Source organism: Seriola aureovittata, chromosome 21 (assembly GCF_021018895.1).
Source record: "Seriola aureovittata isolate HTS-2021-v1 ecotype China chromosome 21, ASM2101889v1, whole genome shotgun sequence".
Lineage (NCBI taxonomy): Eukaryota > Metazoa > Chordata > Actinopteri > Carangiformes > Carangidae > Seriola > Seriola aureovittata.
The window spans coordinates 3,378,540-3,405,982 of NC_079384.1; the positions used below are offsets into that span (position 1 = coordinate 3,378,540).

Sequence of the window (27,443 nt, forward strand, 5' to 3'; positions counted from 1 at the left end):
ACACCAGAGATCTGATATCTGAACATTAACCTCCTAAGACCCGAGCTCTATTCTGTGCTATATAGGCTGAGAAAAATGATGTCCACATATGAGGACATTAGTTTTAAATTTCTATTACTGAGTGGCAGTATAATATCCTCATATGTGGTCACCAGGCCCTTGTTGAGAAAAAGTTAGTATTGTGGTCTAGAGAACCCAAAAATGTGAGGTCCACATATGTGGACGCCAGGTCCTAGGAGGTTAAATATGTGATGATTGATCATCTCATTACACAGCCGTCGTCATTATCTGCCTCTGGAATAACCTTCACTCTGGTTACAGACTCCGCACCAGGTTAAGTTCAGACAGCAGTCAGCTCTGTGAGGCTGTGATGGTGATCAGCTGATGTTTCAGGCACCAATGAGACAAAGAATTAATTCTTTCATTGCATTGAAGTCATATCTGTAATTGTGATTTCTTCTTTTATTGTACCCAGTTAAATTGACTGGGTATATATATATATATATATATATATATATATATATATGTGTAGCCTGAACAAACAGTCAGTCTGTGGTGCTGCCTTTATACAGCACTACTGTGGGATCTCTGTCTCAGCCATCTCACGCTTTCTTTGCGTTTCTTTAGAAAACTACTCTCATTCTTTAAAAGTCCTCCTCTTCTCTCACACTAAGTTTCACATGACAGACATCCAATCACAGATGTAATTGGAGGGTGGGAACAGGATCTCCAGGGGGCGAGTGAAGAGAAAAAACTGAGCGTGAACGTCATTCTTTACTTTGTAAAGCTCTGAACCGCCTTTGTTGAATAGACGTGATTGTTAGAGACTGCCCTCAGCTGAACTCACAGCTGGAAACTGGATTACTCTGACGTGCTGGTCTCTGTTCAGCGTCCACACCTCATTAAAGTGACTTCACACATTCTGCTGCGATGAGAATGGGGATGTGCTGTGATTACCGTATTGTGAACACACTGATATGGAGCATTGTACGTACAAGGTGTCAAATGAGGCAGAATGACTCCCTGACATCAGACACCTGTTGTAGTAAACACTTTTCTTGAAAGCTAGAGCTGCAGCTGTAGCAATCATTAAAAATGGAGCTGCTTCTAGGACAACGCCACGCTACGATAACGATACGGTGCGATAATGATAACGATACGATACGATACAATAATGATACGATAACAATACAATAACAATATAACAGTTACGTAACATTACGTTAATGATTACAATTACGATACGAAACCATAACGGTACGACACAATAACGGTTCAAGAACAATATGAGTGTTACGAGAACGATACGATAACAATTACGACACATTAAAAATGATGATACAATATGATGCGATATGAAACAATGGCATAACGTTACGATACGGTAACATAATAATAATGATAACAATACGATACGATAATACAATAACGATAGGAAAACGATAAGAACAATACAATAACAAAACATTATAAGATAACAATAATGATTAAACAATTATATAATGACTACAATGATAGTAGGATAACGATACAATATTGATACAATACAATAAATAACAAAATGATACAATACGTAACAATAGATCCGATTACGATAACGATTGATAACGATTATGATAACAATGCGATACGATAGCAATAACGTTATGACGATACGATAACGATAAAATAATGATATGATACAATACAATAAGGATATGATAACGATATAATTTGGTACAATAATAATAATAAACCTGGACAAATAATTCTAAGGATGTGGTGACTAAATATGGTTAAAATAAACTAACCTAATTAAATTCAATCCATTTTTATTTGTATAGTGCAAATACACAACATACATTATCTTAAGACTTTATCGACGACAGAAGACCTTATAGAGAGAAACTCAATAAAATAAAACCCAAACATCGAATCAAACTGACAATTTAACTGGCTAATTAATACGTTAAATACCATAGCACACCGAAAAACTGAGCGATGACAGGCCTTATATACTGTAAACAACCTTCCTTTATCTCACTTATACTGTGTATCAGTATATAAGTCGTTTACCGTGACTTCTCATGTTAAGATGTGTTACACTATTAACTGTTAGAGCTTCACGCTTCAGCTGATTTAAAGGAAAGAACATCCAGTCCTATCAGAGAAGACTATATGGAAAAAAAAAAAAGAAAATAGTGAATTTCTGCTGTGATGGATCACTGTAATTATTTTAGACAAGTACAACTAAACATCTGAAACTGTGATATTAATGGTTAATTAATGGTTATGCATTGCATGGCCTTTAGATGTAGATCATCAGCAGCAGTCTACAGATATATGCTGACACAAAGTTGAGATTATGCATCTTATCCTTTAATACTATGTCATTTTCTGCTGCTGATTCCAGCAGAAGGACCCATTTCACACACTGTGCTTTGACTGCCAATTACCTGCTTCATCACCCACTCAGCAGATGCACTCTGGAACAGGAAATTGGGAATGAAGGAAAATTTCCAAGCTATTTTGGGCCACAGTCTCACAAAAACGTCAGTCCTGTTTCTAATGCCTGAACATGGTGTCCATGGTGGAGACGGTACGAGAACTGGGGGACTTTGAACACTGCAGTCTGTGTTTTCTGACCTCCTTCACTGGACTCCACAGTTATGCCTTTTATTTAAAAAAAAAGAGAAACAAGCATGAAGAACAAGGAATCTCTGACTGGACCTGGGCTCTGACTGGTCTTTGGCTCTGACTGGTCCTGGGCTCTGACTGGTCCTGGGCTCTGACTGGTCCTGGGCTCTGACTGGTCCTGGGCTCTGACTGGTCTTTGGCTCTGACTGGTCCTGGGCTCTGACTGGTCCTGGGCTCTGACTGGTCCTGGGCTCTGACTGGTCCTGGGCTCTGACTGGTCTTTGGCTCTGACTGGTCCTGGGCTCTGACTGGTCCTGGGCTCTCAGTATTTTAATTCTGTGAACAGGCCGACTTTACTTTGTTATTTTAAAATGAACAAATGTCAATGTCGATGAACAATGTCTTTTATATTTTTTTCCTTTTTGTAAATCAAATGACTTTCAAAAGAACTGAACTGATTTTTAGACTTGTGAAGAATGAAGGTGGGAGTTGTTAATGAGCAAGTTTAAATTATCAAACTTTATGCAACAAAGTTTTTCTTGTGTTTATTATTTCTGCATCTTATATAACTGACTATGTGAGAACTATATTACTCTTTCACTGTACTCTGTCAGATGGTGACGAGATAACAAGATAATCAACACACTAACAGGTTGGTTTGTAAAAACAAAGGGACCTTGTTATATTCATAAAAAACAATTAACACTTTAATGATTTCTGCTGATTTCCAGAGATGAGGTGATAATTAGCTGATGAGCTCAAGATGAAACATTAAACACTTCTTTAAGTAAAACTGCCTCCAAAAGAAAACCATGACAATAGACGCTGCTCTGGTTCACACAGGTGTGCTTTCACACAGGTGTATTAGATGTCACTGCACTTTTCATTACCTGCACCAAGCAGGCCATGTTTTCACCTGTGTCTGTTATATGTCATCAGAGAGGAACTGATTAAATGTTGGGGAGGTCTGCGCTCCGTGTGCTCCTGCAGTAAATCTGTCTTATACAGAGCAGGTCTTCATCACACAGGTAAACCTCTACCATCACAGGTACACAACTATCCTCTGCCATCATAGGTAGGACCACAACCAGCCTTCAGCTGCTGCGTTTCAGAACCTGAGTCTCACACTGAGTCACAGTGATGCAACGTCACATCCCTCATCAGTCGGTTAATTGGTCTCCAATCAATTAAACAGCATCTGCCTCCTCTGAGTCATTTCCAGTGAATATACCAGACCACAATCAGCCCAGTGAATATACCAGACCACAATCAGCCCAGTGAATATACCAGACCACAATCAGCCCAGTGAATATACCAGACCACAATCAGCCCAGTGAATATACCAGACCACAATCAGCCCAGTGAATATACCAGACCACAATCAGCCCAGTGAATATACCAGACCACAGACCATCAGTATCAGAACAACAATGTAAACAACCAGTATCTACATTATACAACAGTAAGATTTTATCTCTTTGGTATTTGTTAGTTAAATAGAGAAAGTGCCTGGACAGACGGATGGACGGATGGACGGACGCACAGGTATATAATTTAGTTTCACAGAATGACTGAAATATAAAATATAAAGTTTAATATCCTGAATATCCTCCACACATCAAACATTCACCACGGGGTCTTTGTGATTATTATCATTATATTCAGAGGGCTGCTGTGAAACATTTATTGTGATGTTGATCAGTTAAACACTTGGGATGGTTGTGAACGAGTAAACTCCTGTGTAAACAGAGGGAGCAGACAGGTGCCACACCTGAGATGTGCAGCAGCCTCCAGGGAAATACAACAGCTGGTATCACTCTGCCGTTTGCTTTTATACCATTCTGCTGTTTTACACTTGTTGCTTAAGTCATGTGTTCTTTGCTCTTACAGGTTTGATCTCTTATTTTACAATGATAGAGAAGAGATGATCCCATGAAGCCTCCGTCCTGAACGACTTTGTCTACGACCATAAATTATATAAATATTCATCCATCAGAGCTCAGCTGTGGACAGTGGTAATTAGTCTGTGGAATGACTCCTCTATGTAATTATTGATATAAAGACTGTGTCTGTCAGGAGGTGGACACCGGCTGTTTAACGACCCTGACATTAAGTTAATGACTGTAAATCATTTTAGTTTTGTTATATAAGAAGCTCAGTCCTGGTTCTGAATGTAAAACATGAACATAATAAAAATAATAATAATAATTCTGAACAAACCTGATGAGAATAAGACGGACACAGAAACTTTTTCCTCCTCAGGTGATTCACTTCTTTCAGATGTGACTGCTCTGACTGACCTGAGCTCGCCCTCTGTTGGTGAGAGAGAGAGAGAGAGAGAGGGTGGGGGAGAGAGAGAGAGAGAGAGAGAGAGAGAGAGAGAGAGAGAGAGAGAGAGAGAGAGAGAGAGAGGTTTATAGGAGAAGATGCGACACACCCGTACAGCCTGGCTCACCTGTACTTACTCTCCCTCTCACTCCCCCCCATGAAGACTGAGGCTGCGGTTGAAAAGTCTTTTTCATGACTGATGACTCCCGACTTCACAGATCTGAAAAAGAAGAGATCTATATCTGGATGGATCTGAAGCTCAGTCGATCACAAACACAAAACAACGGCTCTGTTGTTTCTACATTTGCCGAGGTGAAACCACAATGGTGTGTCTCTTTAAATGTTGCTGTACTAAGGAATTGTGGGACGGCATTTCTCCTTTTCCTTTCGTAAAGGCAGGTCCAGTGTTTCCTTTGCTAAAAGGAGATGAGATAGGAAGCACAGAAGCTCCTTTCCTTCATCATTTAGAGGACTGGACCAGCTCTGATCACGGCTGCCGCTCACAGACTTCAGCTCATTTCACTCAGTTAGGAAGCTCTCCATGTTCCTTACTCCTCCACACATGGACCTGTGCACCACTGACACTGATGATGTCATGCTGATGCCTTTCGTGGTCCAACCTATCCCAAGATTCATTGCGTGCTGGTAATGAAAATAATATGGTAATAATATATAGATGATATTATATAACAATAATAAAGCTCAGGATTACACTGTTAAATGTAAGTGTTGGGTTTCGGCTCAGTTCATCGGTAAAACCGTTAAAGCCAGGGGCCTTAAAACCTCAAGTTTTTGAGAAAAAAAAGTTATGTGTTGTCAAGGTTGCTAGGCAACGCAAAACACTGTGGGAGGAGTCAGATCACTGGGAGGAGTGATGATCAAAATGATCAGTTTCAGTGTGATTTATGAGACAGGTGGAAACGGAGCAGCTGATCTGAACCAGAGAAATAATCATGTCACTGTTAATTAATAAGATAATGAGCTATAGAACATGAATACATCAGAGATTTATAATAACTGGACTGACTCTTTAACTGAGTCTCATTCATTTTAATGAGTCAGTGAACCTTTAATTAAACATCTGGATCTTTTCTCAATAAAACCATCAGTGTCCTACAAAGCTTCCTCTCCTCATTCATGATCTGATCAGTGTTTGAATGTTTTATATATCATTTGTGTTACTAGGGTGACGTCAGGAGCAAACAGCGGCAGGCAGCGGGAGGTGGGGAGGTGTGTGTGTGTGTGTGTGTGTGTGTGTGTGGGGGGGGGGGGACTCGGTGCGCATCTCTCCAAACTTCTCCAGCCGCGCGGAGCCGGAGAATCACCCGGGAGAGAGAGGGGAGCTCATCAGGGTCAGCGATGAACAACAAGTCCGCGAGTCTGCAGAGTCCGCCCCGGGTCGGTACCGGGTCCGGGTCCGGGACCGTGGACCATGAACTCGTCATCACCTCCACGTTCGGGACGCTGCTCTCCGTGGTGTATGTGGTCGGAGTGTCGGGGAACGTGTACACGCTGGTGGTGATGTGTCACTCGATCCGCTTCGCCACCTCCATGTACATCTCCATCATCAACCTGGCTGTGGCGGACCTGCTCTACCTGTCCACCATCCCCTTCGTGGTGTCCACCTACTTCCTGAAGGACTGGTACTTCGGGGACGTGGGCTGCCGCGTCCTGCTGAGCCTGGACCTGCTGACCATGCACGCCAGCATCTTCACCCTCACCGTCATGTGCACGGAGCGCTACCTGGCCGTCACCCAGCCGCTGGACACGGTGAGACGCTCCAAGAGTTACCGCAAAGCTCTGGCGTGGGGCGTGTGGCTGCTGTCTCTGTTCCTCACGGTGCCCATGATGGTGATGGTCGCACAGACCACCAAGACCGCCCCGAACGGGGGCGTGAAGAGGATGTGCGCGCCCACGTGGGCACCGCTGGCTTATAAAGTGTACGTGACGGTCCTGTTCGGCACCAGCATCATGGCCCCGGGGCTGGTGATCGTCTTCCTGTACGTCAGGTTGGCGCGCACCTACCTGGAGTCCCAGCGCAGCTGCGTGATCCAGGGCGGCCGCCGGTCCCCGAAGCAGAGGGTCCTGATGATGATCTTCACCATCGTGCTGGTCTTCTGGGCCTGTTTCCTGCCCTTCTGGATCTGGCAGCTGCTGCCTCTGTACCACACCGAGCCGCTGGGTCTGGCCTCGCAGACTCACACCTGCATCAACTACCTGGTGGCGAGTCTCACCTACAGCAACAGCTGCATTAACCCTTTCCTCTACACGCTGCTCACCAAGAACTACCGCGAGTACCTGAAGAACCGCCACCGCAGCTTCTACAGGTACACGTCCTCCTTCAAGCAGCGGCCCCCCAGCCTCTACTCCTGGGGCAAGTCCGCGTCCTCCAGCAACCAGTTCGAGTTCACCTCCGAGACCCTGGTCATGGGGACCCGGAAGTGACATGTGAGCCACGTGGGCGAGAAGAGGAAACGTTCAGAGCCGCGACAGGTGAGACGACTTTATCTACTGTATCCTGTTGCACCTGTCTCTGCTCCTCCTCCTCCTCCTTCTTTAACTACTGTCACTGTAGCCTGACACCTTTTATTGTGATGGATGATTGATTTGATTTGACCTCTTCAACCTATCACATGTTAATCTATAATCTATAATCTATACTCCTCTATAATGTTGAGTCTCCCCCTGGTCTGAGTCTCCACAGAGACAAACACTCACTGTGGTGAAGTCAAACACCTGTAGCTGTTTTCCAGTGACCTGTGGCCCACTTACCTGAGTGAGGATGATGACTCTGCAGGTTGGAGCTTCATCATAAGGAAGGCGACAGTCTCTGTTCAGGTTCCTCTTTAATGAGCAGAAACTTTCCTCATGTTTTATGGAGAGTTCACGACTCGTTAATAAAACAGTTCCTGACACTGAAGGATCCTCTGCTCTGACTGAAGTCTCTGTAACTCACTTCTACTGCCACAGCTTCTTCTTCTTCTTCTTCTACTGCTTCTTCTTCTTCTACTGCCACAGCTTCTTCTTCTACTGCCACAGCCTTCTTCTTCTTCTTCTACTGCCAAAGCTTCTTCTTCTACTGCCAAAGCTTCTTCTTCTACTGCCACAGCCTTCTTCTTCTTCTTCTACTGCCAAAGCTTCTTCTTCTACTGCCACAGCCATAGCTTCATCTTCTACTCTGCCACAGCTTCTTCTTCTTCTAATGCCACAGCCTTCTTCTTCTTCTTCTACTGCCACAGCCATAGCTTCATCTTCTACTGCCACAGCTTCTTCTTCTTCTACTGCCACAGCCTTCTTCTTCTTCTTCTACTGCCACAGCCATAGCTTCATCTTCTACTGCCACAGCCATAGCTTCTTCTTCTACTGCCACAGCTTCTTCTTCTTCTACTGCCACAGCCTTCTTCTTCTTCTACTGCCACAGCCATAGCTTCATCTTCTACTCTGCCACAGCTTCTTCTTCTTCTAATGCCACAGCTTCTTCTTCTACTGCCACAGCCATAGCTTCTTCTTCTAATGCCACAGCTTCTTCTTCTACTGCCACAGCCATAGCTTCTTCTTCTACTGCCACAGCCATAGCTTCTTCATCTACTGCCACAGCCTTCTTCTTCTTCTTCTACTGCCACAGCCATAGCTTCATCTTCTACTCTGCCACAGCTTCTTCTTCTTCTACTGCCACAGCTTCTTCTTCTACTGCCACAGCCATAGCTTCTTCTTCTAATGCCACAGCTTCTTCTTCTACTGCCACAGCCATAGCTTCTTCTTCTTCTGCCACAGCTTCTTCTTCTTCTCCTCTCCAGTCTGACAGTCTGTTCATCCCACAGCTGGAGGAGGTTCTCTACTCTGATACTGTAACTGAAATAATATTCAATATAAACTAATTAACTGAACTTTATCATAAGTGCAGTAATTAGTTTTCAATTTAGTTTTTGATTGGTGATAAGTAAACCTGTTTATCTAATTCAGATTCAATGGATCATTAATTTAATACAAGATAACAATAAACAGGACAGTTACTCCTTTAATTAATGGTCGTATCATCAGATCTTATTCATATTCCCCCGTACACACACACACTGAAGGAAGCCCCTCTTCCTCCTGCTCTTTGTTTTCAGGGAAGGAAGGGGGGGTGTTATATTATTATATTATTACTAATAACACAAATCTCTCTCTCATATTAATTCAAATAGGTTTCTTCTTTCGAGGCTCTTTTCTTCTGTGTCAGTAACTTCTAGTTTAGAGACCCTGAACCTTTTTCATATATTCACTTTGAGACAGTTTGAATTTGTTTAACTCACAGCTGTAGGATGAGACTCTGTGACAGAACACTTTCTTCTCTTCAGGTGTCTGACATCACGTCTGTCTCTGATATCCTGCTTTACACAGGAGTGGAGCCGTGATGCTGTGACTCTGTTACAAGGTCACATGACGTTCACTGTCCCTGACACCGTAACCGTCTCTGTCTGAGATTATTGTGTGAAAAGAAACAGAAATCATGAACTCATCATTAGGATTAAAGGAGGTAAAGAAAGAGTGACCACAGCTTCTCTTTCACCTTCATTACCTGAGGAGCTTATTGCTGTTGGTTCGTTCACTCTGAGACGATGTTTGAAGTTTGTCTGCAGGTCTGCTGGATGTGACAGTTTAACAGGTGTTCACACGTCAGTGTAATATTTCACTTTGTTCCACTGCAACAGTCAAAAAAAAAAAACCAAATTTAATTCTGTTTTATGAGCGCAATGATTTGAAAAGCATTCACAGCATTAAAAATAATTAAGTGTTAACACAAATTAATGCGGACTAGATGTGACTGATCACACGAACAGGTTTCAGACGGCTCAGAAACACAAGCGAAGAGAATACAAAATACATTAACATCTCTACAGCAGCAGGGTCTGTATGTGAAGTGTATTTCTACAGCTGATGGTCTGTATGTAAAGTGTATGTGGACTGAACACTGGTCTGGTCTGAGATGGAAACAGCTGCTGGCATTTTAAACCATTTTCTTGATAGAGGTTCCTGCATGAACAAAATGTACCAGAACAACGTGGAGCAGCAAGGAGCCAAAGTCAATAACATGAGCGGATCAGGAACAGATCAGTTTCCTTTAATCACCCGGAGAAAATATTAGTTTTAGTTTGTTTTAACTGGAGGAAAATGTGATGAGACGAATGAAACAGGCTGTGACCTCTGAACCTGAACAGCTACTGACAGTCTAATCACACCATCTCATTAACAATCCTTGTTGGACAACAGGAAACCGACCAATAACCTCGCAGTAACTCTGAGAAGGAATCTTCACCAACATCTCACTCTGTCATGAGTTTAACGTGAACTATAGACACATGAAGAAGAGGTGAGACGAAGATGCCGTGTGTAAATAACAGGAAAGTTCAGACCTGAGAATCAGACTCGGTAACAAACAGACAATAAATCGGAGTGATTTTAGTTCATTTAATGAGAACTGAATATTAGACTTGACACTGAGAAGATTAATGATGATATAAAACAGAAGAAGAGAAGAGAGAAGAGCCTCTCAGGAACTGTCAGTGTTTTATTTCAGCTGTTCTCCACCATGTTGAAGTAGATGTTAACGTCACTGAGAGAAAAGGTTCTTCTTAGAAGAAAACTCCTCCTGGGTCAGAGCTGGGAGAGGATGACGAAGGATTGATTCAACAGATCTATATCTGTGCTTCAAATGAGAAACGTGTGGTGACACAGGAAATCCCGCTTCAGCCTCTCTGAAGAAAAGAGAGCTGGATCCCAAATGATGAAGAAGAACCAGGCAGACCTGAGACCAGCGATGAGGACGGAGCAGTGAGATCAGAGACTGCAGGAGAGGATGAAGGTGTACTCTCTCAGTCAGTGAGAGTCAACACCTGAAAATAACATGTACACATGTTGAAGGTTGAACAGTCAAACCTTCTCAAACAGCCCCTCACTCTGTCCTTCCTCTTTTGTTACAGGGTTCGTCCAACTCCGTGGGCGGCGCCATCACCCAGGGTGCCTCAGGGCAGGGCGGGGTCAGAGATGCCGTGTGCAGGGTCGCAGGTGAAGGACACGGTGATGGCGTAGCGCGTCCCCCACGTCACCTTCTCCACACGGTGGAGGTTCTCAGAGCCGGAGGAGAAGAAGGAGACTCGTCCTGGACAAGGAGGGAAGGAGGGAGGAGAGGAAGGAGAGGGAGGAGGAGAGGAAGCATGATCAATGAGTCAGGTCTGTGAGTCAGGGTGCAGTTAGCCTAGCTTAGCATAAAGACAAACAGTTCAAATATACATTTACACAACACACCTAATACAAAGAAATGTTTGGTCAATATCTTAAAGACTGATCAGTCACATGTCTGTGTTGAACACAGGACAGAGTTAGCCTAGCTTAGCATAAGTACAGGAGGCAGCCCGTCCGTGGTAATTAACATATTGAATCTTGTTTGTTTTACATAAACAGAAATGTAAAAAAAAAAAAAAATTTTTAGTTTTATTTCATTTTAGTGTTTCTGAGCTGCTGCTGCTGCTCAAACGTCAGTTAGCTTGGTCAGTTAGCTTGGTCAGTTAGCCCAAGGTTATCTCACAGTGAGGAAACAGTGATTACAGCAGATTTTTTTCTTTACTGATTATTAGAGTTTTTTATTATTTGAGAAATTTTTCTCCTTTACTAGTTTACTACAGAGGTAACTTAACTGTTTCCTTCATGCTAAGCTAGGCTAAACATGTTTAGGTTAATTAGTGAGTTTTAGAGTTTTGGTTGTTTTTTTAACCTTAACCTTTTTTAACCACCAGGCTGTTTTCTCCTGTTGTCACTGTCAAGCTAAGCTAAGCTAAGCTAGGCTAAAGCTAAGATAAGGTAAATCTTGTCTGTGGAGATTTCCATATTTCCAGCTCTGAAATCTGTGACATTTAAATTTCTCTCCTTCATATTCACATTAAAACTGGTGATCAGTGATGTTGTTTCTGACAATGCCACGTTAACTGTTAACTCCTGCTTCCAGTTATGCTGAGCTACATTTTTTTTTTTTTTTTTCATAAAGAAAGATCTTCAGTTATGTGGAGCTCATCCTAAAATCACAAACTGTCACATTTACATTTGTGTCTAGTGTTAATTAGTTAATTAGCTTTAGCAGTGTGCTGTGCTCCGACTGTGGAAATAATCCTCGTCTCCTTCGTGAAAGACGCTGTGCTCATTCAGACTGTGTATTATGCAGATGTTGTTTGTGGAACTGAAGGGAATTTGAAACACAAAGAAGTGGAACCATGCAGAGATGAAGTGGTGGAGATTCAGTGCAGACTCCAGACTGACTGTCAGCTGAAATCATTTAAAACATTTGATCCAGTTTCCTCTTGGACGGACTCAGTGGGAGTTTGGTGAAGCTGCTCGGGGTGAAGTCTCCATGGTAAAGTGTGGTTGTCTCTAAACACAACCTGTGTTCATGAAGCTCATGTGTCCTATAATTAAGAGATTTATATTTCAGGAGTTTTCAGACTCATTATCTCGTTATGTAAATGTGAATAAAAAGCTGGAATCACTCTGCTCCAATTTGTTTGCTCTACTTTCCTCCAAGGAATCCTGATGACTTAGAGTGTGTGTGTGTGTGTGTGTGTGTGTGTGTGTGTGTGTGTGTGTGTGTGTGTGTGTGTGTGTGTGTGTGTGTGTAAATCCCCCTGGCAGGGCATTAGCGTGGGGATGTGGAGGGAAATCAGTGGCTGCAGACAAACAATAGACCTTACTGTGAAAAGCCTGAGACAGTGAAGTGATGCTGAGACAGAACAGAGCTGCAGGGACAGTGAGTGTTGGTCACTGAAACAGGAGGTTGCGTCCAGGAGCTCAAATTAGACACGCAGCTTTAGATAACTGCACAATGAAATAATCCCAATATAAATGTTTCAGCATCTACACTGAAGAATGAGGCTCTGCAGCAGATCAGTGGCTACACGCTGGAGCGAAACTCGCACAGGAAGTCAGCACAGACTTTTCAAAACAAAAGCACTCTGCAGTTACAGGACTGAACCTCAGCTTCCCGATTCACTGCTTCAAACTGTGGGAGTGGAAGTCAGGATAGATACTGACCATCAATTCAGCCTGTAAACATTTACACATGTTGGTTTATTACCAGTGGAGACACTACTCTACATTCTCTCCTACAGTTGTGTAACACATGCAGAATGCATCTACCTGTACCTGTCTATAACACCTGAGACTGAATCTGCATGTCAATCAGCTCCTGATTCACAGGACCAGTCCAGACCTGGACTCACTGCTCTGTGAATGTGTCTGTGCTTCAACAGGAGCACTCAGTGTGCTCAGTGTGACCGTCTGGCTCTGACACAGCGCTGACATCACCGCTTTATACACAAATGAAGCCATCTGATTGGCTGTATGGAAACAAAACAGATAAAACAATAACGTCTCCTTCTTGATATGACGAGAAGGTCAGATGACATGATGACAAACAGCCAGCTCATCAGCCATTTCACCACAGCTCTCATGTCAAATCCTCTTTTTACAGTGTTTTCATATAAAAAATATTGGTTGGAACTGATGGTTAGCTTCTGTCTTCTAGTCTGTTAGCGCTTTAGCTAGTCTCTGTCACTGAGAAACTACTGAGATCAGTTCTGTCCTGTTCTTCAGCCACACAGGGAATCTGTCAACGCCAAGTTTCTTTTTCATCTGGAGCGTCAGAAACTTTCCTTGGACACTTCCTATGTTTTCGTCACACTCCTGCTGCTGTAGCTCCATCTCTGTCTCTACAGTTACCCAATCATTGACATGATATATATATATATATATCACTGCCGCTGGGCCAGCACAGGAACGTCACCACAGACACCAGATGTAAAAACTGTGGTACACTACAGAAGACAGAGAGATTCACCTGGAGCTGATAATCAGCTCTGTGTGAACTCCTTTATAACAGACGTTTATTTATCTGTAAAAGTCTCACACTCCAGCTTCACTGAGGTCTTTAACCCAAGACCCTGCTGGGATGAGTGTGCGAGGCTAATAAGATGCTAAACGGTCCGTGACTCACTCGGTGCTGATACCAAGGTCTGCTGCTTGAGCAAAATACAAAAGCACATCAACACAATGTCCACTCACTTTATCGATTACTCCCCAGCCTCATAACTAATTAGTGGAGGATGAATCACACAGAGTGTGTGGTGTCTCCAGAGGGCTGGGATGGAAGTTAAAGTTAGATGACACAGCGTGATGTTGAATTAAATGCAGCTTCAGGTGGAAAATGTTTTCCCTGAAGCACTTCCCTCGATTACTTTCCTCTTAGAGCTTCATGACGGCAGCTGGAGCTGAAGACGCCTCACCTCTCACCTGAAAGGCTTTCACTCCTTGTGGGGTCATTGAGGAGAGTCGGCCATCAGGTGGAGTCCTCTGTGGATGCATGTTCAGATCCTCCAGCACAACCTTCATACAGCTCTAAGAGATACCAAGACCTGGACGACTGAGAATCTTCACAAACACACCTTGATTACTCTGTGTCTCGGCTGAAGGCTTCGATAAGACCCGTCTACCTCTACTGGGAGCTAAAAGTCAGAATATTCACCAACGTTATGAAAATGCAGCTGTTCAGATGAACTGATAGTAAATTAATTATGCGTAATTCTAATCATAAAGACGCAGCTGCAGCAGCTTCCAAACAGGAACCAGCTCTGTGATGTACAGAGAGTTCAGGTCCAGACACGTTTTCATCGTGTTTACTGTCTGTTTGTTTGCAGACACCAAGGTCATACCGTCGACAATGGCGGTTATCTGATCCCGCTGTGAGGTCTGTCTCCTCTGACTCAGTCTCTGTATCTGACGTTGCAGCTGAACACCACATCTCTCCATCGCATATCTACACTTTATCTGTCTCCGTCCACTTCCTGTCTGTGCCCACCCTCCGTACTGTCCTGGTCCTGGTCCTGGTCCTGAAGGGGACAGGTTCACATTCAACAGACACAGTCTCCCTCCCCCTCTCTTCCTCTCCCTCCTCCCCCTCTTCTCTCAGTGTCATTACACTCTTGATTGTCTTCCTGGTGTTATAATTACACCTTGTTCATCACTGTCAGCTCAAAGAGGCATCATGATCTGTGTGAACTAATACGAGGATCAGACCCTCACTAGTCCAAACCTGTCAGTCACCTGCTCAGCACGCTGCCTGGGTGATCAAGAGGAGATGATCCTGGCTATTGATGCATTATGCATGACTCCTTCTCCTCTAAATAAAACTCACAGCGACAGGTGTAATCGCACCGGTTGCTCTGAAAGTCTCTGTCATATTTAGATTCTGGATCAGGCTCCGCAGAGAATCAGGACTCTCTCTTTGGGGACCTCAGAGACAGGACAGCAGCTTTAACATCCCCCTTGTTCTCTGGAGGTGATTCTCAGTTCATCATCAAACATGGCTGCACTGTTAACAACGAGCTGTCACACTCTGTATCACCACATGTCCTTCAGTCAACACCCTCATAGACCGAGACCGTGCGCTGCTGGTCTCTGCTGGGTAACAGGCTCCAGACTGACTGGCTACTGGAGGGTGGGGAGGGTGGGGTGGGGTGGGGTGGGGGGGGGGGGTCTTCTTTGAATTGTTGTTGATTAAAAGTGGCAGAGGAATCGACTGAGAGGGAGGGAGATGATGGAGGAGGAGGAAAAAAGGTGAACAGGTTTTGTAATCAGGTCTGACAGAGAGGAAGTGACACTGACAGGAAGAGGGAGTGGCCTCAGGAGACGATTCACCCAGCCTTCACTCATTCATCACAGTTTACTGAGGCTGCACATAGAGATGGAGGTTGACTTCAGACAGAATTACACTGGGCAGCTGTTACAGTGATCAGCTGATTCACCTGACCAGGTGAGTCAAGTCTCTGCTCTGCTGAAGGATGAGCTGCTCCGAAATACAAGACACAGTTTGTACTCACTTCTTATCCAGAAGCCTCTCAAGTCCAGTCTGTAAATCAGGTCACAGACTGAAGAACGGCAGATAATCCTACTAACTAATCCTGCTAACTAGTCTTACCGACTTTTTCTTTTTAGATTAAAATATCTAAATGCACAGTTTGTTGTTGTTGTATGAATGACTTTAACACGACTGACACCTTTCCTTCGACCGACTGTCGGTGAATCTTTCAGAGCTCAGACTCGCTGCAGAGGTAGGCCGACAGGACAGATTTTACCTCGGGGATAAAGACCTTTAAAAACTTTCGGTGAAGCGGTGGAAACAGTCGCTCAAAACTGAAGCAGAAAAATTCTCCAGCCATTAACCGGACGTCTGAAACTTGTCTGCAGCTCCTCCTGGCACATTCTTCTAAAATGACCGGCTCGGAAACTTCTCTGATTTTCCACCAGTTCCCCAGAGACCCGATCCAATTCCCCTGTTTTTAAAAGCCTCAGCTTTGCCTCAAGTCCCATGATGCTTCAGGAAATTGTCCCTCAACCCAGTCAAGGATATTACTGAGTTATGTTGCCAGCTGGGTTTTTTTTTTTTCACAGGCAGCTTTAAAATATCCATTTACTCTGAGCCTGACCAATATTTCCTACACAGACTGTATCAACCACCCCCAGGTCCTGTAGGCGAGGTAGAGCCTAATCCCTGCAGTTAGCGCTGATGATTACACACTGACAGAGGATTACGCTACACACTGGAGATAAACCGGCTGCAGGTTATTCATGCAGCTACACTGTGATAATGACATCTCATATCTAAGTGTGGTTCGCAGACAAACACGGGGTCAACAGGGGTCACCGCCTCACAGCAGCTCCACCATCACTGAAGCAGGAAGTGGCTCTACGTTACCTGCCCGGGGTTCCACTGTCTGGTTTCCAGTCTGGTCCATGAAGACAAATCTTCCTCCGGTGAAGTCGGAGCCGTAGTCAGACAGGTAGAGGAGACAGGTGTAGTCGAAGGAGCCGTAGGTTACCTGTGAGACAGGAAGTCAGTGTCTGCATCAACACCTCACTTCACTGACGGCGATTCATTCAACCAGTGACTTGTAGACAAGGATTAACAACTTCACTCTGACAATGAAACTGAGAATGATAGTATATCACCATGGTAACAGGCTGCAGGATGGTGTAGTGAGTGTATACATACACACACACACACACACACACACACACACACACACACACACACACACATATACAGGAGAAGAACTGAAGGTTGAGGGTAGGTTTTGCTTTTGTTTAGTTAATTGCACTTAAAACTTGTAAAAGTTACATCAGTAAAATCTTTAATATTTTATTATTATCTATTTTATTTTAATATCATTCATCATCGAGGGAAGAAGTTCAGTGAGAGACTGACTGGTACCTGAAGAAAAATGATTCCCATCAGTCCATTTAGGGAGCAGGTCGCACCTCGGCCATGTTACTACAGATGGTCCCAGAACAGGTCCAGATCCTAGACTCAGGGTCTAGATCTTCCGTCAGTAACACCTGGTCAGGTATCTATGCTGTTACCTTGTCTATGTGTGGGTGCCAGTACTCGTCGTGCTGGGTCTGGGCTGCCGTGCTGTTGATCCTGGAGAAGAAGGTGGGCTTGGTGAGGTACATCTGAGTCTGGTCCAGATCAAACGTCTCAGCTATGACCGTCTGGATTCTCTCACGTACGTCTCTGATGGAGAAACACAGGGGTGAGGGTGAAGTGGTGAGATTTCACCGATTCATGATGCACTGAAAAACTGGTCAGTTCAGTCGTCATGACAACCAAATGCAGGTCAGGGGACCGGGGTTAATGAGGAGTCATATCTAGACCAACTATCTCCATTCACCTCCTACAGGTGGGAATACATGACAGACATGAAGACAAACCCCACACATCAGATCTGTGGACTATGACATCATCACATTATATTGATCATTCAATGACATCATCACATGATACTGATCGTTTAATAAGGAATGATGTCACAAAGCAACATCAGGTCTGTGCTTTAGTTGAATGACTGGTTTGAATGACGGTTCCTCACCTGTAGAGCTGGAAATCCTCAGGTGTGATCACATCCCTGATCTGATCCCCAAAATACCTGCACAAACATCGCAACAGCCAATCAGAGACCGGCATGAGGCTGATTAAAATGAGGGACCAGGTTCGGTGGAACACGCAGGGTGTCATCGCTTCAGTCACAAACACAGACGCAGAGAAATGAAAAGGTGTACTGTTGTAGTTTCACCTGTAGATGTTGACGAACTGTTTCCCCATCGACAGCGCTCCAGAGTGCAGGTCCAGTATGGAAGCCTGGAGGGGTCAAAGTCAAAACAGGACAAATCAGCTGACTGCTGATGCAGCGATTGATTGAAGGTTCAGCTGCTCCACTGTGGCCTCGTGTTGTTCACTCTGTCCTTCACTTGCTATTGTTATTGGTGGTCAGCTCTTGGCTCCTCCCCCCTCACTGAAGGGTCTTAACACTTCATAAACGTTTCTGGACAGGAACATGACTCCACACTGTAGTGTCTGTCAGAAACCATCAGGTCTGGACTCACTGGAGCAGACTGCCCTCTAGTGGCAGGACAGGTCCATTACAGCAGGAAATAAAATAACAACAACACTGTTCTACTTATATCTAACAAAACTGCGGATGAAAAGACCGTCCAACCATCTGAGGTTCAGAGACTGAAACGAATCAGGTCTCAGGCTGTCCAGGTGTTTCTGATTACAGACTAGAATGATGTCATCGTGACCGCAAAGATAAAGGAAAGATAAAGGAAAAAGATAAACAACCTACAGAGACAGGTGTGTTTGGAGTAGAGCGTTTCATGCGTTCATATACTCACCCCTCCCTCTGACCCGGCCAGTGCCAGCCCCCTCTCAGCGAGCCTGTGGGTCAGACACAAGTATTTAATGATCCACCTGGACACGGGTAGTCTGCTGTCTGTGACAGTGTTTACCTCCTGAGCACCTGAGCCTCCTCCCTGCTGACCACACTGTCTGTGACTGCACGGCCACATCTGTGAGGGGTGCATCCTGGGAAAGAGAAGAAGGAGAGGATCAGAGAAAAAACAGCTGCATCATGGAGGGAGGGAGAGGACAGAGTTTATTCATTAATGTCCCACAGTTCAGAGCTTCCCCTCCAACGATGATGACTGTAGTTTGACAGTTGACAGTTTTGATGACGGGGGACATGAGGTGGAACACAGGTATTAAAATGCTGTTTACAGGTGTGGTGTTTACAGGTGTGGTCGTGGTCTCACCCCTTAAACAGAATTAAACCACCTGAAGTGACTCTGTGGATCTTTGTCAGACGTGAACCCTGCAGGTGTAACTCTGGGTGAAACCAGCTGATTCAGGGTCAGAACCTGTGAACTGCCGCATGTGGCTGTTTTCACTTTAACTTTAACTTAAGGAAACATTATTAAACCGCCTCAGTTGAACAGGTGATGTCATTCAGTAGAGTTGTACTGCCATCTAGTGGAGTCTGTGCTGTTTCATGGAACAAATATAAACACACTATTTATTTTATACTGACAGAAGAAGAAGTAGAAGAAGAAATGTTCCACTGACAAGTTTTCTATGTAGCAGGTTTGTCACATCGTCATGGTAACACACAGACGACAGGTGTGACAGTGGTCAGGGGTCACAACCTCACCTGGGTAGCGTTTGTAGTTCTCGTAGTCTTCGGAGCACGGGACGGTGTAGACTCTGGGGTGAGGGGAGACCAGCTCCCCCTGGCTGACCAGTGTCGCTGTGATGTCACTGTCCACAGAGCTCATGTACCACCAGGTCCTGCACACACACACGGCAACCAGCAGCAGGGCCACGAGTCCTCGGTACCCCCTCCACACAGACCCCTGCCTCAGAGCATGACCCCTGACCAAGACAGAGAGAAGGTCCAGGTGTCAGTGAGAGACAAATAACTTAAAGTCAAAGAGTCAATTCAAACAGCAATGAACCTGCTGGGACTTTTGAAGTTAAAAGAATTCAACAATAAGTGCACATGGATGTACTATAATACATATCTATATACATATGTGTACCAATCTGGTTCATCACTTTTTAGTATCCCCTGGAAACACTTCTGTTGTGTTGTATTTGCAGTTCATGTCTTGTCAGATTGATGAAGATGTTTTCTGAAGCTGCAGTGTGTTGAACCCTCAGGGCCACCGTACAATCCTCATGTACTTATTCAGTTATTGATTCAAGTAACTATCAATTTAATCACTTTATTTATATTTTCTATTATTGTATTTATTGATGACCATATCGTCAGTGTGTCCTCCACAGTGATAATGAAGCTGTGAACTCATCAACATGTTTTTGTCTCTACATTTACCTCTGTAATCAGTCTCTCTCTCTCGCGTGCGCTCGCGCACACATACACACGTATGCACACGCACAAACACACACGCACACGCATGCACACGCACACACGCGCGGAGTATCGTTTCATTTCCTCACCTTTTAATCTTCTTCTCTATCTCTGTGGAGTTCCCGCCCTTCGCGTTCCTCATTCGTACCAGCGCCATCTTGACTCAGACCTCCAGCTCATCTACAACATAATAATTCACTAAAAGCTCTTCACTGCTCCGTTCACAGCAGCTAACGTTACCTGAGAATCTCCGCTTCCGGGTGGATGACTAACGGTTGTCCAATTGGTTCTCCGGAAAAGAAAGCAACGTTTTCATTGGACCAATTCAACTGGACTACAGCACAGCTGTAAACACAGCGGGGATCGAGCGCTCTGCCATCCATTGCTCTTCCCGCTCAGACTGAACTAATCAATCGCTTGCTCTGTTTATTGCTAACGTCTGTGGACCATTTAATCAAAGTACACGACACTGGACTGATAACAGGTATAACATCGCAGGAGGTGGCGGCAAAGCTCCGTGTGGTTGCGTCCGAATTAAAACGAAGAGGAAGAAGACGAAGAAGAAAAGAAAAAGGTGATCTGATCTGCGCGACAATAGCAGAATCCTCAGTCTAGTGCCCCGCCTCTGACTTCCTATCTCCGGGTCCCACCTGGTCTCTGCTGTCCAGGTAAGTCAAACCTATGATCTACTGTTCAGGCTCAGACGTGGACACACACCTGTGACAAACACCTGTACCTGCTGCTGTCAACGTGAAGCTCTGCTCGTGTGCACAGTGAGACAAGATGAAGTGTCCACCGTGGCCCGAAGGACAGAAACTGGTTCACCTGGATCTGAAAGGTGCCCCCCCGAGAGTAGACTACCTCCACAAGGTACGACCAGGAGGGTCCTGAGGTCTGCAGCACATTCACACCTGTGTCACCGTGTAATTTCCTTTTCTCTGTCCACTCACCTGCTGACCTGATGATGATGGTCATGTGATCAGCTGATCGAGCTGTTCTCTGAGCTGGGGGCGGAGGGTCTGCTGGTGGAGTATGAGGACATGTTTCCTTATGAGGGGGAGCTGCAGCTGCTGCAGGGCACAGCTCCGCCCACCTACAGGTGCAGTGTGACTCTTTACCTGCCTCATTAACAGAGTGATTTTCCTCACTGTGAGACGGAGATAATATTTAATATCTGGTCATAAAGTCTGACCATTGTGTTTCCAGCCGACAGGAAATATTATCTCTGCAGGAGTTTGCCAGGTCTAAGTCCATGGAGGTGGTCCCCCTGGTGCAGACGTTTGGCCACATGGAGGTGAGACAGCAGACACCTGCTCACTGTGGGACAGAGCCCAGTGTCGGCGTCTGACCTGCTGTCTGTTTCCTCTGTCAGTTTGTGCTGAAGCATCGTCCCCTGTGGGGCCTCAGGGAGCTGCCTCACTGCGTGGGCACCCTGAACCCTCACAGAGAGGAGGGGCTGAAGCTGGTGATGGAGATGCTGAGGCAGGTGGTGGAGCTGCATCCAGGTGTGAACACTCTGCACATTGGAGCCGATGAGGTGAGGATGAATCTCCTGTAGACCAGGTGTGTCATATGACTGATGTCATCAGTTGTCACGTGTTCTCTCAGGTATACATGCTCGGTGAGGGGGAGGAGTCAAAGCTGTGGTTGGCTTCACCTGGACGCACAGTGGAGCAGCTGTTCCTGAGTCATGTGACCAAGGTCGCCAAGGCCATCAAGGAGGCGTGGCCTCACTTGAGTATCATCATGTGGGATGATATGATGAGAGGCATGAACCAGGACACTCTGAAAGGTGAGGAACAACACAGGTGTTCTACAGCTTTAAAACCATCACCCGGTAACAAAGATGTACCTCATGAGTCAGCTGACTCAGGCTGATGATGTCACAGTCTTACAGGTAAACTGAACACTCTGAGCATCAGGTGAACAGCCTCAGCTCCTGAGAAGCGTCAGAAGTCATGAATGTTTCCTAATGCAGGTTAAAGGTGTTTGTATTTACCTGAGTATTTTTATTTCATTCATTCTTACACAGAGACAGAAGTTACTATAACAACAGGATTATTATTATTCATTAGCACAGAGATGATAGAGATAATATAACCTTGTTTTTATGAACTGTCGTTAACAGTTTCATTAATATGTCCTTGTGTTGAACAGAGAGTGGTCTGGTGGGACTCGTCCAGCCCATGTTGTGGGACTACACCCCTGATCTGGATGTGGACAGCACTGGTAGGAAGTGTGTTCTCTCACCTTTGACCTCTGAGCTCTTGTCCCTATTGTCTGATGAGTCCTCTGTGTTGAACAGTGTCTCTGCTGGAGAAGTACCACACAGCCGGACTGTCACAGCTGTGGGCCGCCAGCTCCTTTAAAGGCTCCACCTGTGTTCACACCTGTGTGCCCGGCACTATGAGACACGTGGAGAACCATGAGCAGTGGCTGAAGGTGGCAGCTGCTTTACCTGCAGGCGTACACCTGAGGGGCATCGCCCTCACAGGCTGGCAGAGGTGAGGGTTCACCAGGTGTCATCACCTGTCCACAGACAGATGTGTGTGTGTGTGTATTTATTTCAGTGTTCAATAGTTCAATGTACACACACAAACAAACACACACACACAATCACACAACACTGTGTTGATTGGGTGGAGAGTGTAACCTGGTCACTGATACACAGGACTGAGTGTTGTAGTTTTATCACAGGTAAACACACAGGTAAAGATACACAGGTGAAAACAGCCTCCACATGAAGGAAAATCAGTCTCCTGTCTCACCTGACCCACCTTACTGCCTGTTCACTAACAGGACTTTACCTGGCTCCTTCGGTAGTGATGTCACACCTCAGTGTCTGACATCAGGTCAAGTAACATGCTCTGGTCTTGTCCTGTCTTGCCCCCCCCGGCAGGTATGACCACCTGTCTGTGCTGTGTGAGCTGATGCCTGTGGCTCTGCCTTCACTGGGAGCCTGTCTGCAGACGCTGGTCCAGGGTCAGCTCAGTGCTGAGGCTCAGATCAGAGTGTGTGAGCGGCTGGGTGTGTCTTCAGTGGAGGTGACGGACCTGGACAGGTGAGGTCTGTACCGTCTGATCTACAGTCTCTGTGAGATGTACCAGTACCTGCAGCTTCTGTTCCTGCAGGACACCTGAGGAGGACTCGCTGTTCCCAGGGAGGAGACTGGCTGAGCTCATCGTAGACCTGAACCACCTGCTGAACTCAGACGACATCCGCTTCTTTGAAAACAGCATGTGAGTCCAACCTTCATCTCACCTGTCTCCTCTACCTCAATTAACTATACTGACTCACAGATACAGTTAGCTTAGCTTAGCATAGAGACAGAAAACGGAGTAAACAGCTGGTCTGACATTAAACTCATTATACTGTGAGTCTCAGCAACAAACTGAACAAGTGCATTTTCCAAAATGTGAGACGGTTCCTTTCACCTGGAGAAGAGCTGAACAGGTGTGTGTTTCCTGCAGGGCTGTGAGAGGATGGTTCAGCCCCTACCAACGACAGAGGAGGGCGGTGACCCCACTCATCACCATGACGATTCACAGCCAAGCATCGGCGTAAGCAGACACTTTTTCTACTGTGATTGAATATGAAGGCAACACTACAGTATGAAGTCTGAACTGTGGTTTAATCAGAGAATTAAATTTATCAGAAATAAAATTTTAATGTTTCGGGTTTTGAATGTTTATGTCAATAACTTTATTAATTTTATTACTAAATACAGACAAACCTGTTGTACTGTGATTAGTTAATTAGCCTCAGCTCAGTTATTTCAGTCTAATTAGCAAATGTTAGCATCTTACAATGCTAAGCTAAGGTGGAGAACATGGTGAATGTTACAGGAGCTAAACATCAGCTCCTATACCCTCCCCCCTCACCTGTCCTCAGGTATCTGACCACGCTGCAGCAGAAGGTGGAGGCGGTGAAAGAGGAGATGGTGCGTCTTTACCCAGAATGCACTGCTCAGGAGTGGATAGAGGAGCACGTCAGCCCAGTGATGGCTCCTCTACAGAGGATCACAGAGGACGTCCTGGCCTGTGTGAAGGAGATGGTCCCGTAGAATAACAATAATTATTATTATTAGTAGTATTATTATAATTCTGCAGCTCAGTCAGACGTTGTGTCTTTAATTTGATTTCATCCTGATTTAGTGCAAAGAACAAACAGCTGATTGTGGCTCAGAGAAGAAGGAACACGATGAACAGAACTGGTTCATGTATAAAACACTTTTATATCATTCTTGTAAATGTATAAAAACAAATCAACAAACAATAAAATCAACAGTAAGCAAAAAACATTTGTCATCAGCCCTGATTCAGTTCACACAAACAAACAGTTACATAAACAGATAAAACCTTGGACCAAAGTGTTTCCTGAGACTCAGTCTTTGGTTCATATTTAACATGTTGAGAGACAGAGCAGCTGAAGAGTTCGTCTCATCTCGCCCTTCATGTCTGAAACAGTTTACAGTCTAGAATAGACGAGCGTCAGCTAGTGGGGGGGTCCAGAGAACCGTGGGAACAGCTTCCACATAAACAGTCATTAGTTGAGTAGAAGGCACAGTTAATACAGTTAATGTGGATCTGGATCCTCACACAGTCATTAGACCTGATGAGCTGCAGTCTCTGTCTCCAGATCGTCAAGAGGAGGATGTTTCATCCTTGTTCAAAATGTTTCATTGTTATAACCTGAACTCAGATATAAACAACAGAAGAAAGTGTGTAAGGAGCCATTTAAAAAGCCTACACCCTCAGTGTCACATGCACATGCTTTCTGTATAACATGTAATGAAGTCATCACTGAAGCCACGCCCTCTAAAGCCTCAGTCATAATGCCCCAACTCAATCCACTCACAGCTACAGTTACAGGTCTCAGAGTTCATCAGCTTCATCAGCTTCATCAGCTTCATCGCTGCTGTTGTCCAGAGAGTCTTCCTCCTCTCCGTAGTCTTCCTCCTGTTGCCTGAGATGCTGCTGCTCCTCCAGCCCCAAGAAACGCTTCAGCAGAGCGGCCACGGCCTCCACATCACTGACAGGACACAGGAAACAGGAAATACATAGTTACAGAGCGGCAACGGCTTCCACATCACATACAGGAAACAGGAAACAGAAAATACACTGCTACAGAGCGGCCAAAGCCTCCATATCACTGACAGGAAACAAAATAAACAGTTACAGAATATTAATATTATATTAATAATATTAATATAGAAACTACACCTGCTTTATAATAAAACAACACATGGACATCTGCCTTTATACGATATGAACCTTTAATTAACCTGTTAGTTCTACCAGCAACATTATAACATGACACAGACCTGCGTCCTCCCAGCGTGGCGCTCTGAGTGAGGGGGTAGGAGAAGCCTGCGGCCAAACGCAGCATCAGCAGGTAACCCTTCCCCAGGTACCGGACCCTCTCCTCCTGGACGCAGACGTCACACAGCTGAGTCAAGTCCAGCACGACTGACAGAGAGAGAGAGAAGAAGAAGAAGAAGATCACACACTCTGCTACTGCTGACTGTAGCACTGACTGTGTAGAACTGACTGTGTAGTACTGTGTAGTACTGTAGTACTGACTTTTCTCCTGGCCCTTCCTCCACAGCGTCAGGACTGAAGCGTACAGACTCATGGTCTTGAGCTCGATCAGGTTCCTGGTCTTGTCGAAGACGGCGTCCTCCCATTCCTCCATGTTCTGCATGGCCACAAACAGACAGCCGGTGACGTAGAAGAGTTTCCACAGGACGCTGTCTGTTCACAACAACAACACAACACAATGAACACGTGTAGAAGGTTCATGTTGAAGGACAGATGATTCAGGAAATCCAAACTGTACCTGAGCTGTAGTACGCAGCTGCCAACCCAACTGACACTATACCTGTAGTTACAATGAGAGGCGTGTTATTTTGAAGGCGATACAGGAAGAGACGTTTTAATGAGAGAGTTCGTAGGTCTGCAGGATCACGCACTTACCGACCAGGAGGGACCAGGACCGGAGACCTGGGGACCTCTTCAGGTGGAGCAGAGTGGAGCTGTGCTCCTCTACCATCATGTATCCCATCTGAGCAGACACAGGGATACAAATCAACTACTTCATGTGTACTACAAGCTTCTTTTACCTGAGCGCACCTGCCTTAAAGGGCCAGTTTACCAAATCACAAATACATATGTTCCTGCACATGCTGAGTGGTATCCAGTAACATCTGCCTGCAGGATTTCAGCTCAGTGACAGTGAACTGGATCTGAATCAGTAACATGTCTGGATGATCAATAGCTGCAGTAACTGACCCTGGGCCCCACACCTCCAGGGCCAAGACCAGGGATCTAATGACATTTACTGCCTTATGACGTTCTGCATGATTGCAAAATAAAAGTTCTAAATGTTTTCTATTTTCTACAACACTGTGACATGTCTAAGATAATTTTCTTTGATTGATTGATTCTTTATTAGAAGTTAAAGCACAGATTGGGTTTCCAAAGACACATAACAAAGAGTCCTGTTTCTTCAGATCTCTCACTCAGTCACGTTCAGCCATAATTCATTGATTTGTTTACGCCTGTGTTTGTCTTCATACGTCACATCACACCACAATAAATGGTTTATACTGTCTGATGTGGTTCTGTGTTGTTGTCACAACTTGAGGACAGAGCTCCACCGTGTCGACATCTAGTTTTAAAACCCTCATTATTTCAGTTTGTATGTTGCAAATTTCTAAATTAATCTATTTAATCTAATAACCACAGAGTAGATCCCCCCCCCCCCCCCAAACAGCTTAATCAAGCCATGGTCTGTCCAAAACCAAGTCCCAATTTTTATCATCATGTTCTTTGACTGCACAATTTTCACACTTCAATTAAAAACACTTAATTACAATTAAAATCACGGTTTCCCTTTAATTTGTGATACAGGAGCGTTTTTATTTGTTGGTTTCTCACTCTGACCGCTAGGTGTCGCCGTGTTAACATGAAGCATCAGAAATTAACCTTTTCTTGAGGCCTTTTAATGAACTGCTTCATGAATCTTCATCTCACCTTCACACTCACCTTTTACTCTGAAACGTTCCTAAAGTTTCCCGCCCACAAGATTCTGGAAAAGAGCACGAGGACGTGTAGACGCGGTCAGTGAATTATAAGGAAGGAACTTTTCGTGTTATTGCAATGGGTGACACTTCCTTCCTGGTCAGCTCTGATTGGACGTGGTCGTTTT

At 44.9% G+C, this 27,443-nt stretch overlaps 4 protein-coding genes across 4 annotated transcripts; 2 read left to right on the forward strand and 2 right to left on the reverse strand.

Annotated features, from left to right (window-relative positions):
• Nucleotides 1-4,973: 4,973 nt before the first annotated feature.
• On the forward strand, nt 4,974-11,041 carry LOC130161954 (urotensin-2 receptor). The gene is made up of 2 exons (XM_056365358.1): nt 4,974-7,437; nt 10,908-11,041. Exon 1 carries the CDS (start codon nt 6,304-6,306, stop codon nt 7,387-7,389), a length of 1,086 nt encoding a protein of 361 aa, XP_056221333.1. The 5' UTR covers nt 4,974-6,303; the 3' UTR covers nt 7,390-7,437; nt 10,908-11,041.
• On the reverse strand, nt 10,382-20,535 carry uts2r2 (urotensin-2 receptor 2). Its single transcript, XM_056365359.1, has 9 exons — nt 20,324-20,535; nt 19,515-19,735; nt 18,817-18,892; nt 18,703-18,745; nt 18,102-18,166; nt 17,898-17,954; nt 17,389-17,542; nt 16,724-16,847; nt 10,382-11,086 (listed from the first exon to the last, which is right to left on the reverse strand). The coding sequence occupies exons 1-9, from the start codon at nt 20,389-20,391 to the stop codon at nt 10,950-10,952; spliced, it is 945 nt and encodes a 314-aa protein (XP_056221334.1). The 5' UTR covers nt 20,392-20,535; the 3' UTR covers nt 10,382-10,949.
• Nucleotides 20,536-20,625: 90 nt separating this feature from the next.
• hexdc (hexosaminidase (glycosyl hydrolase family 20, catalytic domain) containing) lies at nt 20,626-24,534 on the forward strand. Its single transcript, XM_056365357.1, has 12 exons — nt 20,626-20,902; nt 21,009-21,104; nt 21,218-21,333; nt 21,441-21,528; nt 21,607-21,771; nt 21,843-22,026; nt 22,392-22,463; nt 22,540-22,738; nt 23,134-23,295; nt 23,366-23,473; nt 23,705-23,794; nt 24,126-24,534. Exons 2-12 carry the CDS (start codon nt 21,018-21,020, stop codon nt 24,295-24,297), a joined length of 1,443 nt encoding a protein of 480 aa, XP_056221332.1. The 5' UTR covers nt 20,626-20,902; nt 21,009-21,017; the 3' UTR covers nt 24,298-24,534.
• On the reverse strand, nt 24,449-27,428 carry LOC130161960 (cytochrome b-245 chaperone 1 homolog). The gene is made up of 6 exons (XM_056365363.1): nt 27,281-27,428; nt 26,210-26,297; nt 26,073-26,114; nt 25,817-25,987; nt 25,558-25,702; nt 24,449-25,265 (listed from the first exon to the last, which is right to left on the reverse strand). The coding sequence occupies exons 2-6, from the start codon at nt 26,295-26,297 to the stop codon at nt 25,109-25,111; spliced, it is 603 nt and encodes a 200-aa protein (XP_056221338.1). The 5' UTR covers nt 27,281-27,428; the 3' UTR covers nt 24,449-25,108.
• Between the last annotated feature and the right edge of the window lie 15 nt (nt 27,429-27,443).